General features: G+C 45.0%; 1 protein-coding gene across 1 annotated transcript; it reads right to left on the bottom strand.

The window, feature by feature from the left end:
* Positions 1 to 4025: 4025 nt before the first annotated feature.
* LOC135324678 (corticotropin-releasing factor-binding protein-like) lies at positions 4026 to 13641 on the bottom strand. Its single transcript, XM_064501422.1, has 7 exons — positions 13515 to 13641; positions 12968 to 13061; positions 12121 to 12278; positions 9775 to 9985; positions 8251 to 8399; positions 6401 to 6518; positions 4026 to 4910 (listed from the first exon to the last, which is right to left on the bottom strand). The coding sequence occupies exons 1-7, from the start codon at positions 13593 to 13595 to the stop codon at positions 4753 to 4755; spliced, it is 969 nt and encodes a 322-aa protein (XP_064357492.1). The 5' UTR covers positions 13596 to 13641; the 3' UTR covers positions 4026 to 4752.
* Positions 13642 to 17520: the final 3879 nt, after the last annotated feature.

Here is a 17520-nt window from a genome sequence, read left to right as displayed (position 1 = left end):
AACACTGTAATTGATGGTTTGATGGTAATTTGCAGCAGCACGGTACCATGAATATCAATTTTATTCATAAGAACAGATAATGAAAACTTTTCATTTTGTAGTGACTCACGTGTAATACACTGCATTTCCTTTAATAGGAAATGATGTGCGTACAAAATCTATAGTTGCTATGATTAGTTGTTGCTGATCTTTAAAGATAAGAAGCAAAGTGGGGGAAAAAAGTGAAAACTGTGTCAATTTATCAACAAGAAAGTTACTCAGATACCAGAAGTAATGAGGCTCTGAATAAAAATGACTATAATGAATCACTTCCTTGAAGTATAATTTAGCTTGTGTTTAGAACTGAGTAAGTACAGCCGTGAGGTCCTAAGAAGTGTGCGTTTCATGAAGAAAAGTGAAATTTCTTTAAGCGCAAAAAAATGAGATCGGTGCCTGTTACATAATTGCAGCCGCGTATACTTTCTTCAGTGCTGAGCTTTTGGGAGACTCCTTCCTAATTACTGATCGAAACTCCATGCAATCAGCCTTCCTCCAAGTGAAAAAGGGGCATGATTTTGCAGAAGTGGTGGCAGAAGAGCAGTTAGAAATAGAAGACATTTTAAAAGTAATTTAGACTGCCATTCAGAAGGACCGCACTTGTCTCTGTTCTGAGTGCTTGTTTTCACTGTCAGTCATAAAAGATAAAAATCATAATTTAGCAGGACAATTCTAACTTTTAAAAATTATTGCATATTATTATGGCGAGTTGCACATGGCTGGCAGCAAATCTGTGAACTTTTGTCCTTCTGCTTTGAGAACAAAGCTCCTGATTTGGGGGTCAGGAAGTCACCCTATAAAGCAAGAAACCATTGAAATGCCTCACTATCTCTAGTCTGTCTTAGTTCCAATTGCTCTATTGAGTTTTTACCCCCAAAGGTGGCAATTCTGACTTTAAAAAAGTATCGCTACTGCATATTTATTGATTTAAAATAATCTCTAATTCCCGAGCAGCTCTCTTGCTGTTAAATATCCCAAAGAGCTCGAACAAGTCTAAATCAAGACCTCATCTACAGTGCTCTTGGCACATGTTGGTAAGTCCCATAACAATGTTCCCCTTTTCCTTTGCCAGAAAACTCTTGACAAAGGTTATTTCAGCTGACTGATGCTTTCAAATGCCCATGGGCACTTCTGCAGGAGCAGGTGATCCAGCTTTTTTCCTACTGTACCTCCAGGGTATTTCCATCTTCCGAGTAATTTTAACAACAGAGAATTACCACTCTCCTATAAATCTCATCAATTGTTATTAATTTATTTCATTTAATACCTAGTAAAGATGGAAATAACATTCAAGTTGAAGATTTATTGCTTGGTCTTTAAGTAGAAGATTTCCAACCATTAAATCTTAAATAAGGCAGTAAATTCAACCACCCTCAGGGCAATTCACCACATTATTCTTTCTGGACAGCCACCCTGGATTTTATGTTACTACACAGATTCAGGACTTGATTCAGTTCTTGTATCCCTCTGTCTTCCAAAGTTGAGCTTCCATTCAGAATTGCTGATTTTTTCCCTTCCCTACAATTATCAATTTTTAACCCTAGGTGCCTTTGTGGTTTTTGTGATGCTGATGAGTTTTTTCAGTCATTTTTCAAGTACTGGCTGAGCCATCAGTTCAAGTTTGGTGGTTTTCCATCTAAATCTAGCACAGTGCTCCTATGCTGTGCAAGGCTGACATGGTATCTACTGCCGGGGGGGGGGGGGGGGGGCAGGCGGGGGCAGTGGTGATGCCAAATCAAAAAGATGAAGTCCTTTGTTCTTTCACAGCAGAGTCGGCACTGAACCATTCACCTAGATCTTCTCCTGAAAATTTTGTGGGGTTTAACATTAATTGTGAGTTTTGGTTATTTTGTTTATGATGCAAGACATTAGGGTCTAATCTTGGACACACAATTTCTCTCGAAGCCAGCATTGACACACAGTGCCTCTCCAAGGCCTTTTGCTCCATTTCTGTTGTTAGGATCTTGATTTTTCTAATTCTTAGCAGGCTTCCCAGCTCCTGTCAGCTTCCAGGCTACAACCTTGTGAATTGATATGTGTCCTTCTCTTGCTTCTTTCAGCAGGTATTCATGCTATCCACATAATTCTTGTATTGCCTTTTTTTTTTTCCTTTCCTTATACAAACTTTTGGCTGCTTTCTTTCCTGCAGTGCTTTCATTGGCTTGGTTTCATTTCTTTTTTGTTCACAAGGGTCCTTATTTCCTCACTTATCCAGAATTAAACCCCTGGAGGAGATATGACATCTGACATTTATGAGTTGATTTCTTGTGATTGAAGGTCTATAACTCTTGGCATGACTAAGTCCTCCATAAATACAGGTACACAGATTAAAGTGACTATTGATTTTCCACATGACATAGAGCTTCAAGCCCAGGCCAAAGAATAGCTAGGCAGCTGCAGTTTGGGGTTTTTTCCAAGATGGCCAATGGAGTGGAGTGGTATGATGGACACCGCTGTCCAAATTTATGTTGATTAAAAAGAGTAGGTGAAGTGAAAAGTGGTTCCAGTAAAACCTTGAGTATTACGCACAAAGCAATAGCAATAGATGGTGCTGTCATACAAAAAGTATTGTTTCTCATTCTCCTCCATCTATAATCGTAGGTTTCCTTAGTAATAGAGTCCACTTCTATATACTTTGGAAGGAGAATTTTCCAGGCTCTGAATGTTAAGCATCTTTTCTATAAAACTTTGCTATTCTGAAGGTATTTAAGTCATGTTAGGACTGAAAAAATGTATCACGTAAAGGTGGGAGATTCCACTATTAAAGTGCACTAAGCAAGAGCTACTGAGTTCATTTTCATCAGTGATCTAGTCTTGTGCTATTAGACATTAAATCCGTCGTTGCTTTTCAGACTCCTTGTGACTCATCCTGTGACTTGAAACAACGCAATGACCGAGAAGCAGTATTTTCAAAGACCTCTCGTCCTCCCCAGTTTGAAGGTGGGTATGTGGGTAGGTATGGATCGATATGGGGGTGCCAAAGCTCTTTCCCACCCTGCTCAGCCCCCTTAAACTCTTATGGATCTTGCAAGGGTGCATCACCAGCTGCCCCTGCCCAGGTATGTCGCGGCCTGGGTACCGCTGTCCTGGCAGGACAGGCGCCCGCGGAGAAAGAGCTGAACAGCATGTGGGGGGCAGAAAGCTTCGGTCACTAGCAGTTTCCTCATAAAAATGCTTATGCACTGAGCCCTGATTTTTTTTCCTCATTGTTGCTCAAAAATAGAGTGGGGAGAGGGTTTCATGCCCTGACTCTGAGGACTGATGTTTCTGGCTCTGGGACAGTCCCTGGCCGGTCTGCAGCCTGAGAGGGTCTGCCAGGGTGGCCAGCTGGGCCCCCCTACAGCCACCCTGCCAGTGTTTCCCATAAACCCAGCTCTGCAGCATGGACACACTTGCCCGGATTGCTTCAGGCCTCATCTGACCAGGCTGCCAAACACATCCCTCCACTAATAGGTCAATCATCGAAACGGTTCCCAAAACCCTACAGGAGGAAAGGCTGAAGCATTCAGGATTTTCCACCGATTTCAGCTGGAGGAGATGAATTTCAGAGCTGCTGAATACTCAAGCCACTTGATTTTTGGTGGCTGAATATGAGATTAGGAGCTCTGAGGAATTCAGCTGTGGGGATCTCAGGCTTGCAGCTGGATCCGTCATTGCTGACTGCTAACTCAACGTCAAAGGAAGAACAGTTTGCTTCCATTTTGGCCATATAGCACTCCCAGAAAACACATGGATCAGTGCATGTGCTTCCAAGCTAGACTACAATACTGATGCTCTGATACGCTGTGCTTCTCCGAGCTCCAAGCTTACACTCCTCTTCTGGGTGACCAAAGGACCAGAAAGAAAATTGCCTGTGTCTGTATATCCTTGGCTCCACAGGTTAGCAGGACATCTGATCAAAAACTTTAAACAGAAGATGTGCCAGTAAGTATTAAACTGGAATATACACTATGTGAAGGTGCATGCAAGATTGGCAAACCAAATTTCTGCCCATAATGCTACTTTAATAGTCCACAATTTTACAGTAACATATGTTCAAAATGATCATTTCCAGAAAACTGCACAAGACTTAGGAAGTTTAACCAGAACATGAAGAGCTCTTCAGAAAAACACAACATAATAACATTTTGCCAACTCTTTGAATGTATTTATTCGTGTTTGGGTTTGTGTAAGGAAGTCTTCATGCTATAAATTTTTATTAAAAACATATCATTAGAAATAAATAGTACATTTATAGTCATAAACAAACAAGTAGTTTTTACACACACTAATGTTGGATTTCTGGTTACAAAACTGGAAGTGTATTCCACCATCTGATCTTTTTGTTTGTACCTGATATAAAAGGAAAAAGTTCCTGCATGAAGTTTATACTAATTGTGGGTTTTGCATGTGCTAAGATTAGATACACAGAGGATTTGTATCTGTTCCCCTAATAACAGTTACACTGGAAACATAGTCTTCTGTTCTTGCTATTGATTTGGGATGTAGTAAATGAGCTTAATACTGCAGAAAAAAATATTATAGTAATAACAAAGATTAATATATTGGTTGTTTTTTCCTGCTTGCTCATGGGAATGATTGATTTGTGTGAAAAAAGAAATATGCTTGTACTGTAGAAAGGTTTGATAATACCAGCTGGTTAAAAGAAAAGTACATTTTTTGAATCCACTAGAACTTTGTTTTCATTAGCTGTGTGAAAATGTGTTGCTCAGCTTATCAGATACTAGGAAAGCAGAATTCCTCAATGCTGTTCTCCTTTCTGTTTTCTAGTTCCTGCAGATCAAGTTGATGATACTCAAATGTCACGCGATTGATGTGCTTGCCACTGGAGACCATTCGTAGCACCGTATTGTCACAGCCAATCTTCATTTGGGCTAATCAGGGAAAATAAATATATGAGAGATATAAAGATATATTTATATGAGTGAGAGGGAAAATATTATGTATAATATTGGCACAAATACATATAATCTTGAAAACAAAGCAAGTATTTGTGTGTAGTAATAGTGGGCCAGTGATAGTAACACTGACTAAATGTCTTTTTCGGTATTTTTTAGTTTTGCTTTATAATGGCTTGGCTAGTTCATCAGATGTTGTAACCTTTACTCAGAGAAACACCACTCACTCTTCTCATGAACCCCTGTTTTAATGTATGTATAGATAGACAAGATATAGAAGTCTGCAGATGTCTGGGGCTTGAGATGTATGCTATTGCTAGAAATCATGAGTGACAGTTAAAGGCAATAGCACCCTACCACGGACATATCCAAAATTAACAATTTTGAAATGTTTCCTATTAGAAGGATGGGTGGTTTTGTGTGGCAGCAGTAAAGGGGTTTGCAGAAGTGAAGGTATTTAAGAAGTCCTACTAAGACAAACTCAAATGGCAGTGCACAACACAAGGGAAAAAAATCAAGCATATGAAGCATGTCACCAACCACTGCTTTTAGATGAGCTGCTTGAGCGCGCCTTGCCCCTTTGAGAAGAATTCCTATGGGTCATTTGGAGAGTGTGAGCTGGCAAGATGTGATCTCCCCTTCTGTCTGGCCAGAGCACTCTTTTACACAGCAAGAAAACATGTTTTAATCTCACTGCAGTGCTCAGCGTTTGCTCAGTACCAGTGCTTGTTGGTTAAAGCCTTGAACAGTGCCTGGACCATGAGGTTGTGGTGCTGTGAAAGGCAATGGAGAATGCTCCTGCTCTCTAACCCTGAGGAAATGTCACCCCTCCAGTATATTCATTTACACTCCAAGATCAAATACTCCATCAACCACATACACATATTTTATAGAAGCCTACCTGTGTCATCACTGCTACTCTTTTTACTCTTCTAGACTAAAAATTAGGGAGATTGTGAATTTTTGTTTCTGTGCTGAGAAAGAGATCACCAACCTGGCGTGATTGTGAAACAGGCTCAGAGGTCCCCCACAGTCTGGAGCAGTGAGTGAAAGCTCTGAGGTTTTTGGTGGTATGTTTTTATTTCTGCAGCAGAAACGATGGCATTGGGAACACTGTGTAAGTGAGGAACAACTCCTTAACAAAAAAGGTAACCAGTCTGCCTTCATTTATTATGAATTTCCAGGGTCATCTGTCTGTTGAGGCTCTAATAGCCATATCCGTCATATGACAAGTGTTTTGAAAAAATATATAGCTTAACCTTGTTATAACGATTACCGCAAGGGCAAGTGAAAGTATTCGCGGGTTTGCTGTACCAAACACCCTGGCTGAATGCCTTTCATTCTCACTGGCTACGTGTGAAGTTCACAAGTCTAGCAGGAAGTTCAGATTTGGGTGAGCTCTGCAGGACTCCCTCTAGTTAATTATTTTATCATGCAGAGACGTAAGTGGGAGAAGGAGTTCTCACCAGACCCATGAAAGGAGTGACAGAGATCAGCTAGTGGAAACATCTTGGAAGGGTCTAAGCCAGTTCCTCCCAACAGCTCTACAAAATCTCCCACTCCTGCGCAGCCTGCTGATGGTTTCTAAAAAGACAAAGATTAAAATTTATTATATATATTCAAAATATAACAATTCTCCAGACATGATTGCAGTCAGCAGCAAGTCTTGTAAGTCCTCTGTGCTCCAGCCTGTGAGAAATCAGGCTGTTCTTATCCCAAGTAATAATACTTCAATTTGATATTAGCAAGTTAATTTTCTTTAGAGATTCCAAAGAAAGACCTAAGTGGGCTCTGAAAATTACAGCTAGGTAGTTAAAGTGTTGATTCAATTGATTTCAGTGCAGATAAGCAATCTGATCATAGGGCTTAGATATGTAATCAGATTAATACAGTCATGCACTGAGTGTATGCCCACACTCAGCTGACAGGCAGTAACTTAAGCTCCGCTGTATTGTACTTCCAGATTGCCAAGCAATAAAGGTTGCTAAAATGCACTATTGTAGCAAATTTTAGATCAAGTAGGAATTAACCAAAATAGTACTTTTGCATGACAACAATAGCTTACTCAATATTAGACCCACCAGCCCTTTTTTCTGAAAGTTAGTACTGTTTGCCACAAGTATCTCGCACAGATCCCTTGCACACCTTTGGCCTGTGACCCGTATGCTGCTGCTTAAGCGCTTGATTTCTCTACCTCTTCTCCTGTTATAGTCCCTTGTCTGCCCACTGCTGAATAAGCCAACTCATTTGCCCCCCGGCAAGGCCAGCTTTGGAGACATTTTGGACACATTTAGCCATCCTGAATGATTGATCAGTCATGTTGCCACTGGTTCACAGACATCAGGAGGGAAGGTGGAGCTCCTGGAGGGGCAGAGATATTTGACTTTGACTGCAGAACTGGGTCTACAACTATTTTCAGCTAATTTATAAGGGAAGATGATGGGTTCTTCTTGTGTACAAAAGGCTTTATATTTGATTTATATTTTCTTTGTTTTGCCCTTTTTTCTTGCCGAATAAAAGTGGGGATCTCCCTCTTTCTGATGAGGGAGAGCCAGAGTCTCTGTGAAAATAGCATGTAAGGCAAGGGTATAGCTACCAGTTGGTTTCATCCCAGTGAAGGACCTAGGCTACCAGTTGCATTGGCAGCTTTATTTTCCCTTTCCTGTGGCGTCTTAGGGCCAAATTCTGCTCCTATCCTTGTGGACATTTTGAAATTTGCACTTTTTCAGCCCTCCTCGATACAGGGTGCCAGCAACAGCTCTTGTCCTCTCCTACCTGGCAGCCACTGGCCGCCAGCAAGCACCCAGATGCTGCGGCCAAACCGCGGCCCCTATGCCACGTGCCAGATGAAATGGAGCAGAGGATGCTCGGCACACTGAGCAGGGCATCTGTTGTAAACACATTTGTATTTTCACCATACCAAGTACGTCAATATCTAATCGGTGTCTGTTCAGAACCGTTGCTGTTTTCATTAGCTTAAATGCAGACAGACAACTCTCTGGGAAAGTGCTCCTTTCTTTCTAATGAGATTCTTAGCCTTTGTTATGGCAAGCAATATTTACATGCATTAACAGTACTTTGCATAATTCGATTGCCTCTGCAACACTACAGAGACAATAGTGACAGAGAGAGACCCAGCTCCGATCTCTGCGCGGCAACCAGAGCCCACAGTGGCTGCGCACGTGATCCGGAGCACACATGCCTTAACAGCCAGCGCCGACAGCAGAGGCTACCCCTGCTTCACCCTCTCCTTCCCTCTTCCAGTCCCAGGAAAACTGCACTTGCTAGTAATTTATTATGGAACAGAAAAACTCACCTTTAAGAAGAGGCCATTTAAATGTCCCAGGATAAGATCAGATATTTTTATCACCACTGGGTAAATTATAGAAAAGCTGCAGTTTCTGTGCTGATGAGGAATGACCATGGTGAATCGTCCAGAAGGAGTCTGCGAGATAACATTGCAAGCTGCAGCATGGGGAAAAGGTACAAGAGTTACTTGTGTAGTCATCATCGCCTGAATGTAGCAAAGTCATGTACATTTGGTACTTACAAAGAGCAGATGATTTCGTTACTGAAATGTATAACCAAATGATGAAAAAATATGCATATGGCATTTTCTGTATTTCTTACATGGCATTTGTTCTCTAGAAATTCCCTGTCCATTGCTTACAACGTAGTAGCAAGCCTGGCAGAACCTGAAGAAGCAGCAGTCAATAGGAGAGCTCCCACCCCAAATCCATGCATCAACGACTCACGTGGTCAGGGTGGGAGGTGCCAGTTTGAAGGAGGCTAAATATGGATGCAGAGCTTTCATTTAGTTTTATGTCTGTTTTGACTTGCTATTGCCTGCCATTGCTAAAATAAAAAAGCCTTGAGTTTTATTCTACTTCTCTTAACTGAGCAGTTCTTTACCCTGAGAAACATCCCATTGAAACTAGAGCAGGCAAGTGCTGATTTTATCTTAAAGTTCAACAATTTAGGTAAGACAGTAGGTTATCATCGGTGCATGTGCCTAGCTGGGATGCAACCCAAGGGGGTCTCTGTGCAGACATGGATGCGTGCAGTTTCTTCTGCCTGTGCTCCAAGGTGAATGGACACAAGCCAGATCCAGCAGTTGCACAGCACAGTCACATCTGCAGGCACAGAGCCACACCAATGTGGAGACACAACTTCCAGGCTTGTGTCTGAACAACTCAGAGAAAGAGCAGGGCAGACTTGCTGTTATCTTCAGCCTTTGCATGGCAAAGCAGATGAACCATACTGGCCTGAATAATAGTTGTCAAATATTTAAGCCAGATCTCCTGTCCTGTCTTGAAAAAAATTATGCAGGTAACCATCATGTGTACCTTGCCAGCTCTGAGGCTTAGGGACCTAACTTGCAAGTAGACCCTCATAATCAAATAGCACTTTTCACATAACTGTTCAAAATGCAGTTTGTACTGCTGAACATTTTCAAATATTTTTTTCCTTCCTGTTCATCCACATCTAAAAATTGCTGAGATTAAAATCTCTAAATGAATACTGTTTGTTCTAACCAAATATGACTGGACATGACAATATTAGCTTGGAATAGAACTTATTTGAACCAGACAAACTTTGGTTCCCGAATGTAGAAGCCCTGCTTAAGTTATGTCCTATACTTCACTATTTTTCTTTTTTTGCAACATATACTGAGCCTGGATCAAATCCTCAACCATGCAGGTGCCTGTGGATCCACTGGAGTTATTGGAACTATTTCAATGCAAATAGTATCAGAGAAAGAATTCAGTGCAAACTGATGCATTCATTTTGATTTCTGCCCAAATGTAAGCCCATTTGACAATATAAAAATGAGACTTACGGAAAAGGTTGGCACTTTTCTTCACAGTGACAGTAAATCCATTGCCTGGCTGGTGAATCCTGAAGAAGATCATTGCCACATTCTGTGATGACCTGATGCTCCTCTGAATACTGCCACTTTCACAAAAGTCTACATATCTTTGGGAAGTGGGGAGGGGATGGTCCAGGGAACTAGGAAATTTCTCTCCTTTGAGTATCCAGCCATCAAATACCTAAAGGGGTTCAAGAATATAAACCAGAGCTTTTTGGTTTTTTAATCATTCTGCTAGTTTAGAACAGAAATAAAGTATTGCAGCGATAACCCACTCATTTCATAGATCTTTTTTATTCTGACATAGTGTGACTTGTTCAAAGTAACCAATTAAAAGGAAATACTTTGTACTTCTATATTTCCTGGCATTTTACTAATTATTCAACTTCAATCAATATTCAGGAAATGGACGTGTATACATTTTAACGTCATTTTTACTTCCTTCAGGTGACAACGTTGGCGATGTTTTAGAAAGAGGCAACTCTTTCTTCCATCATGATGTTTGCATTAATTTTTGGGCTTATTACTATTGTAATTCCACTGTTATTAAGCCAAGTTTTTGAACAACTTGATTTGGAAGCCACATCAAACACAGGTCACCCCCTCAAGCGCTAGGCATTAATTCCACTGACATGGCCTGTAATTTTCTATCATACATGCTTTACAGCTCGTCTCTAGCTGGCCTGGAGGCATTCCAGAGCATTGGTGCTTCAGTGTGGAAGAATAGCAGTTTTGGGGAGGAATTACTGACAGAGGTATTGCTCGCTTCTGTGTCTTTTCTTTCAGCTCACCCTAACCACTAGAAAGCAGAACAAATGCTGCCTGCTTGGCTGGATCTTAAGCAGCAACATCTACAAATTGTTCTTTCACAACAAAAATAGCAACAAATTTGCCCTCACCATGTTCAGGGAAACGTGTCAGAAATATGTCAGAACTACAAAATTTGCTCCAACTCTAGTGTAGCTGAACAGTTACCTTCCTTGCTGTTTTGATTCCCTGCTAGCTGCTCTCACTCAGTAATTCCTTCCAGGCTTCAGTTGTTCTTTGCTGATACTTTGAATGCCTAAGGACCAGATTCTGCCACTGCTTAGCTGAGTAATCCTAATGTGAATATGCGTGGGACCTTCTTATGGAAGAGCTGCAGGATCAGTCTCCGGGTTTTCTAGAAATGCAAATTTTCTAAACTAATGAGATGTGGGTGCTCAAATCACATCAGGGAAAAACTGTTTTTATAAATTCAATAGCATAATAAAGAAACTGAGGGCCCTCATAAACGAAGGGAGAAAAACTCTATAAAGCCTCATCAAAGATCTCTTGGCACTTTTCTAGCCTGTACAAATGGCCATAAGTATAGGTGCAAAATCCTTGGAGCCACAAGAGCCTGAAATCAGCCTCAGCATAGCCCTTAGGTATAGCAACTTGGCATTTGAGCAGATCCCGCCGGGTGTAAAGGATGGAGAGACAGGATTCCCCAGGGGAAAACAAGCAGGGGCAGCTGCCTCTCTTCAAGGGGGAGGTGAAGGGCAACTTTTCCTACTCCTCCTCCTCAGAGCTCAGCTCGCTGGCAGGCAGCATGGGGTCTGTGCCGCATACAGCTGCCGCTACGCAAAGGGCAGAGCTCAAGGTGAGGGGAGGGAGCAGGTACCTTCGAACCTCCCCTTGTCTCCTGGACTGAGTTCAGATCTTGGCCAACATTTCTCTCTGCCAGCAAAATGCTTTGATAAAGTTTGTTGGTTCTGGAATATAAATGGCCCTGAGTCATGAAATTCGGTCTGTTCAGAGTGGATGTCCTGAAAAGCTCTAATAGGGCCATTTAAAAGAAAGACCGAAACAATCCACTCAATAAACAAATGCTAATGACCATAGAGCAGAGATCCTGGAGCAGAAATAGCAGTTTAGAAAGCTGTGTCATTATCTGCAGGGTTCATGTGATTCATGGTGTTACAAAAGCAGTAACAAAGTCCTCCTAATCCGTCTGAGACGGTTAGCTCGTATTGACCGAACTTTTCAAACTATCCCCCAGATACGGGAACTCAACAGAGGTGTGCTCTTCAGTGTGGGAAAGTAAAATTCCTGGAAAAGTTCAGGAGAGGCTGTGCTGCAGCTGGGAGACGGAGCGTGCCTTACGGGGACAGGGTGTTCCCAAGGGCCCGGGGGGAGGAGGGACAGACGTCCCACGGGCGGCTGCTTTGTAAAATCCCACGCCACACGCACGCACTCGTGTGCGCACACGGTCACCTAGCCCTTCTGCACGTAACCTCACACTTGAAGAACGAGAGGAGAGGAGGGGAAGGGCAGCAGGACTTGCCAGCTTACCTTCAGGAAATCGCCTCCTTGGCAGTCGATGTTGACAAAGTCGTAGTCTATGGTGATGAGCTCCTCGGGGTCCCCGATGAAGAAGGTGGCACAGTGCAGCTGGGGCTGCTCAGCGGTGAAGGTGAACTGCCCCTCTGTGCTCAGCATGTCAATGCATCCTGCAGAAACGGAGCCCAGGGACGTGCCTCAGCCCTCCTCCGGGGAGGGAGACCCGGCGCCAGCTCCCACAGCACCCGCGGCGAGGGGAAGGGGGAGGGAGAGAGGGGGAGAGACCCTCCGCTGAGGACGGGGGGAAGGGGGCCAGGGAGGCTCCGCTGAAGGAACGATGAGCGCTGAGGAGGCGACAGCAGCTCGGCATGTGCATGCACAAGTGTGTGCGATGAGAGAGGGGGGGGGGCACTGACATGCCAAAGCATCTCTGAACTGAAAACTCGTGTGCGTGTGCATATGTATGTGTGTGCAGGCAAGTGTACAAACACTCAGTTCCTCTGGATTTCTCTCTAATCACAGCCTTCCCATCCGTCCCTTCCCCTGGAGCTCATAGCCCTATCCTAAAGGTCACCTCCAAGCCAGGGACGAAGGCTGATGACGCCCATCCTACTGCTGCCGGTCAGGACCCCAGCTCTGAGCTCACCTCTTCCTCCTTCAGAGCCCCATTTCCATCTGTCTGCCTTAACCACAGTCACCTGAGGTTTGAAATATTTTTCCTTCTCCACCACCCCCTCTCGAAAATTACCTGCAGCCCCCTCATTCCCAAATAGCCCCCCTTCCTCTCCCCTAGCCCCGAGCTCTCCTCAGGGCTCTCCCCCTCATCAGGAGTTGCCAGCAGAGAACTAAAAAAACTCACTGAGTGATCGCCGGTAGATCTGCCCTGCAGACAGCTCTCGCTTCAGATCTTCGCTGAGGAGTAGAAAAGGCTCATCTTCACCAGCATCCCTCACCTGGTGATGGAAACAGGGCAACAAGAGGCTGGGACAAAATGAAATGTGGCCCCTTGTCTGCACCTCCCTAGAATTGGCACCAGCAGATTAAATCCCTCCTCCAAAAATAGTGTAGCTGTAGAAGAGCTTTGTCAGAAACCTGCCACAGTCGAAGGCAACCTGCCTGAGAGAGGAACAAACCTGGCAAGAAAGAGATGAGCCCAAAGTCCAGCACACAGGGAGTCTCCTAACTCCTTAACAAAAACACAAGTTTGAGAAAAGGAAAGAGAAACAAGAGAAATGGGGAGGGGGGAAATGACTGTTGCATTAACATTACTCTTGCAGTTAGGTGTAGGTTTAATGCAGGAGGGAAAGGGAATAGGGAGGAAGAGATGAAAAGCAGGATGCTCTAAAGCTGGAAATGCAAGTTGCAGGAAGACAGGAAAAGCCCAGCGCAGCCAGCGCATTGCTCACCTCCAGGTATCTGGTTTCCCCCTTCAGGGCTGCCAGGAAGATGAGAACGAAGTGGCACTGAAACTGGAAAGCAGAAGGCATGCTGGCACGTCGCTCGCGTCCCTCCCTCTCTCCCCGGGCCACGTTCCTCCCAGCCTGTGCAGATAGGCAGCAGCCAGTGGGGTATCTTTGACAGACTCTTTTTATAGAGCAGTTGGGAGGGGAGGCACTTGGTCCCCGTACTGATAGGGTAACCCATGGTAACTGAATTCCTCTCTCAGTGACACAGTACGTGGGTATGACGAGGGTCCAAATCACAGCCACAAATTTCCAAGCCAGCTGCGCTCTCCTCGCTGACAGATGTCTTCTCTACTTACCTGTCTGGCAAAGCTAAAAACGCTCTCAGGAGAAGCTGCCCATCTGCGTGCACCAGGGACACTGGCAAGTTACATGCGTTGCCAGTTACTCAAAGGCAAAGTAAGAAACAAGGCACCCCCGCGGCCCCACACACGCAGCCTTGGGGCACGCCGAGGGCATTTGCGAGGAGCAAGGGCCGCCGCAGCGCTCCCCGGCTCCCTCTCGGCACGAAGCAGTGCCTGCACCGCTCTGGAGGCCCCAAGGCCGGCGGGGTGCTCCTGGGGCCCCTGCCGGGCACCAGCACTTGCCCCACGTGCAACAGGAGCCCCAAACCATGAACCTGCCCGTTTTCCCCTGCCCTCCTCACAGGGCTCCCCACCCGGAGCCAGCTTAAGTGAAGAAAAAGCAGGTTGGTACCAGGGCAAAGTGGGGAAAGGCCCGGGGAAACCTCCTTGGCCACCCTCCCTCCCAGCCCATCACAGGAGCTGCCCCAGCTCTTAGCTCTCACGGGTGCAGGGGAGCGGAAGGGTCCTTTGGGGCAGGATGGGTGCCGCCAGCCTGTCCCTGCTGCAGCAGGACAGCAGCGCCGGGGCTCCCCCAGGTTAAGCACAAGGTGCCCTCAGCGGAGCCTGGGCCAAGCACTTCCCACCGCACTTCCAGGCCACGTCCCAGGCTGCCCGGCTGGGCTCCAAGCAGAGCAGGGACCGCAGTGCACCCCAGCCCCAGCGCTCGCAGGCGCTGGCCCCATCACGCCCGCCCTTGCTGCTCCGCAACGCTCAGGGACGCCCTGGCCCTCCTGGTCCCGCACTAGCAGATGAGACCATCTAGGCATATAAGCAAAAGCAGACAGCCCTCTGTGCCAGACACAGCTTTCATACGGAAATCAGGAAAACAGGGTCCCCAGGGCAACATTTCCCACAGAACAGCTACTACTCCTCCAATTTCTCAGCCCTGATCCTCAAAGGAGACCTGCAGAATACCTTCAAAAGTGAGCCTGGGGATTAAAATTCGTAACTCCGGAGTTCTAAAAATCACTAACTCAGCAGAGACACTAGTTTTATGGCTTATTCTGGTTCTCCCTCAGCATGACCCTGGATGAACCTTCATTACAGAAACACTTTTTTTAAAAAAAAAAACTATTTGCTGGCCCAATAAGACCTGGATCTGTAGATCCAGCTTTACTATTACTTTAATGTGAACTATAATATTTCCATGCCCCTGTACGGCGCTTCTGTGATCTTGCTGTATGTATCTATGTGGTTTTCAAGAGCATAAAGAATATTAAGGAAACAGAAAACTCACATATTTTTGAACTTTGACATCAAGTTGCTCTTAAAGGTTGTTAAAACTGCTTTGGTGGACCAGGTAGTTAACTGTTGGATGAACCAAGACTGGATTAATTTGTCTTCATGTACTTGCCTTGCAATGTTTAAATACAGTGATTTTAGGCAGGGATTATCATAAGCACCAACAGAGTTCAGAATCCCAAATCCATTGCAATTCTTTAGGAATTACAAGGTTTCTGGAAAACTGCAGGGTTCAGTCCCTACTTAAATTATCAGACAATGGGAAGGTTGCTACAGGTGGTAAGAGGAGCACCTGGGACCATCAGGACCCCAAGGGACCAGATCAGGCCTCTGTCCAGGGGCTGCAGGAGAATCCAGCATCATTTGTTCTTTTATCAAAGGTCCACTCTGAAGAGATGTAGAAAGTCAGGATTACAGCATAACAGACAGCTCTTTACTTGTTCATGAGAACAGGTCCAGAAAAAGTCAGAGTTTTGACTGAAGCACCTGGAGCAGCACCTGGAGCTCTGCTTCATCCCTAGTAACAGTCCTGACCTCCCCCCTTCCCTTTCCTCCCCTCCTCGAGGCACTTTGCAGAGCCTAGGCCCGGTTTTAGCTCGGAGTAGCTGAAGTCCCAGTTACCTTGTCAGCCACCAGCCTGGTCCTCATCCCCCAAGTTCTTGAATGTCTTCAGCACAGAGGAGAGAGAATGTTTTACTAGTTGAGAATTTGACCAGTTATTGAAGATTTGGCTAAATTCAGCTGCAGAAAGGAGTAGAGGACAAATGACACCACAGCTAAACCATTTGCCCAATACGATTGTCCATTGAACCAGCTGTGAGGTGATCTGCTCAGGAAAAAAGTGCACTGACAGCAATGCCAGCATATTTTAAGCCCTTGCCTGTAAATAGCTCAGAGTTGGGCTAACATGGCATTAGCTGGGGGGGGGGGGGGAAGTGCCCAGACTAGTAGGTAACCCCTGGGGCTGGCTAGAGGACAGCAAGCTCCAGGCAGGTGAGGTATGGGGACTGCCCTTCTCCAGAGACCTAGGGCCCACCTCAATATCAGTTGCAATTCCTTAGTCACATGGCACCTATAACTGGTTTGCATTTCGTGTGCAGCGCCTGCAGGAGTCTGGTTTTGAAGTGTTAAAGATGTTCTTTATAATATTGCAAAAGCTAACTCAGACCCCTGCTGCTGTTGACACAGAGCTTGGTTTTAACAGAGGTGCTAATGCAACCTGTTGTCTACTCTGCATCATCTTCTACCTCGTGCTTCAGCTCCACACTAAGTCGGAGCTGATGAAGCATGATAACATCCTGCCCACCCTCATAGCAAAGCCCTTCACTTAGAGCTATAGCAAAGTTTTTCAGTACCTGAAGTAATTCCCAGTTCCCTTAAACCCTTAATCATTTCCTTTGTGCAGCTGCAGCACCTCCATAATAGCACATCTTTGGGATGGAGAGGCAGAGTAACATGCAGAGAGGCATGGTTGAGGCTGCCTGCAAGGCTGCCAGCCTGCACCCATGGCCTGGCTCTGCCCTTTATTCCCTCCAGACCCAATTCAAAAGCAAGCATGAGAGGACAGGGGAGTTTTGTGCTCACCTTTTGAAGGGACTGCTCTCACAGAGAAGAGACAGGTTCACCTTCTGGTCTTACAACCCAGGTGTTGGCAAGCAAGAAGATAAGGGACTCCACCTCCTCACTTAGCACCATTTCTTCCTCACAGGGTATCACAAGTCCCCTTTCGCATCTGAGATTGCTTGCATAGACCCTTGTTCTAGCTCTGTTTTTGTTTAAGACCATTGGCAGCAACAGAACTCTTGAAGAAATGTGACTATGACTAACAAAGCAAAGAAAAATCACATTTTAAACAGGGTTCAAAATGTTCCTACAACATCTTGGAAGTGAAAAGCACCTTAAATGTGATAGGAACCCTTGGGCAAATGGGGAGGGTGTCATTTTTCTTTCATTAGGTTGAGTCATGATAACACTTCATAGGACAATTTTTTGTTAACATCAAATTACATAACATCATAAAACACATTTCCAGTCTGACCCTGCTATGGGCTAAATAATCCAGTTTCTTTCATATTATTAACTCCTTGGCTCTTCTGGCAAACACACTGTGGCCGTAATTCATTTCTGGAGCAGCTCCTCCCCAGCATAACTGACAGGAAGGCGTCCCACTGGTGAGCTGCCAGTCTGAGCACAAGGATCACTGACCCCACAAAGCTGTGCCGCTCTGGTGTGGCTCGGAGGCGCTGCTGGGGGACCTCGGCCACTGCAGAGCCTCAAGTGGTTACGGCAGTGATTTGTGGGTGGGTTGTTATTATTTTTAATGCCTTTCAGTTGCACGCTTGGGAGAATCCGCCTGCCGCATG

This window comes from Dromaius novaehollandiae, chromosome Z (genome assembly GCF_036370855.1).
Source record: "Dromaius novaehollandiae isolate bDroNov1 chromosome Z, bDroNov1.hap1, whole genome shotgun sequence".
Taxonomy (NCBI): Eukaryota; Metazoa; Chordata; class Aves; order Casuariiformes; family Dromaiidae; genus Dromaius; species Dromaius novaehollandiae.
The sequence above is the reverse complement of the archived record's forward strand: the minus strand, read 5'-3'. Positions and strand labels throughout refer to the sequence as shown.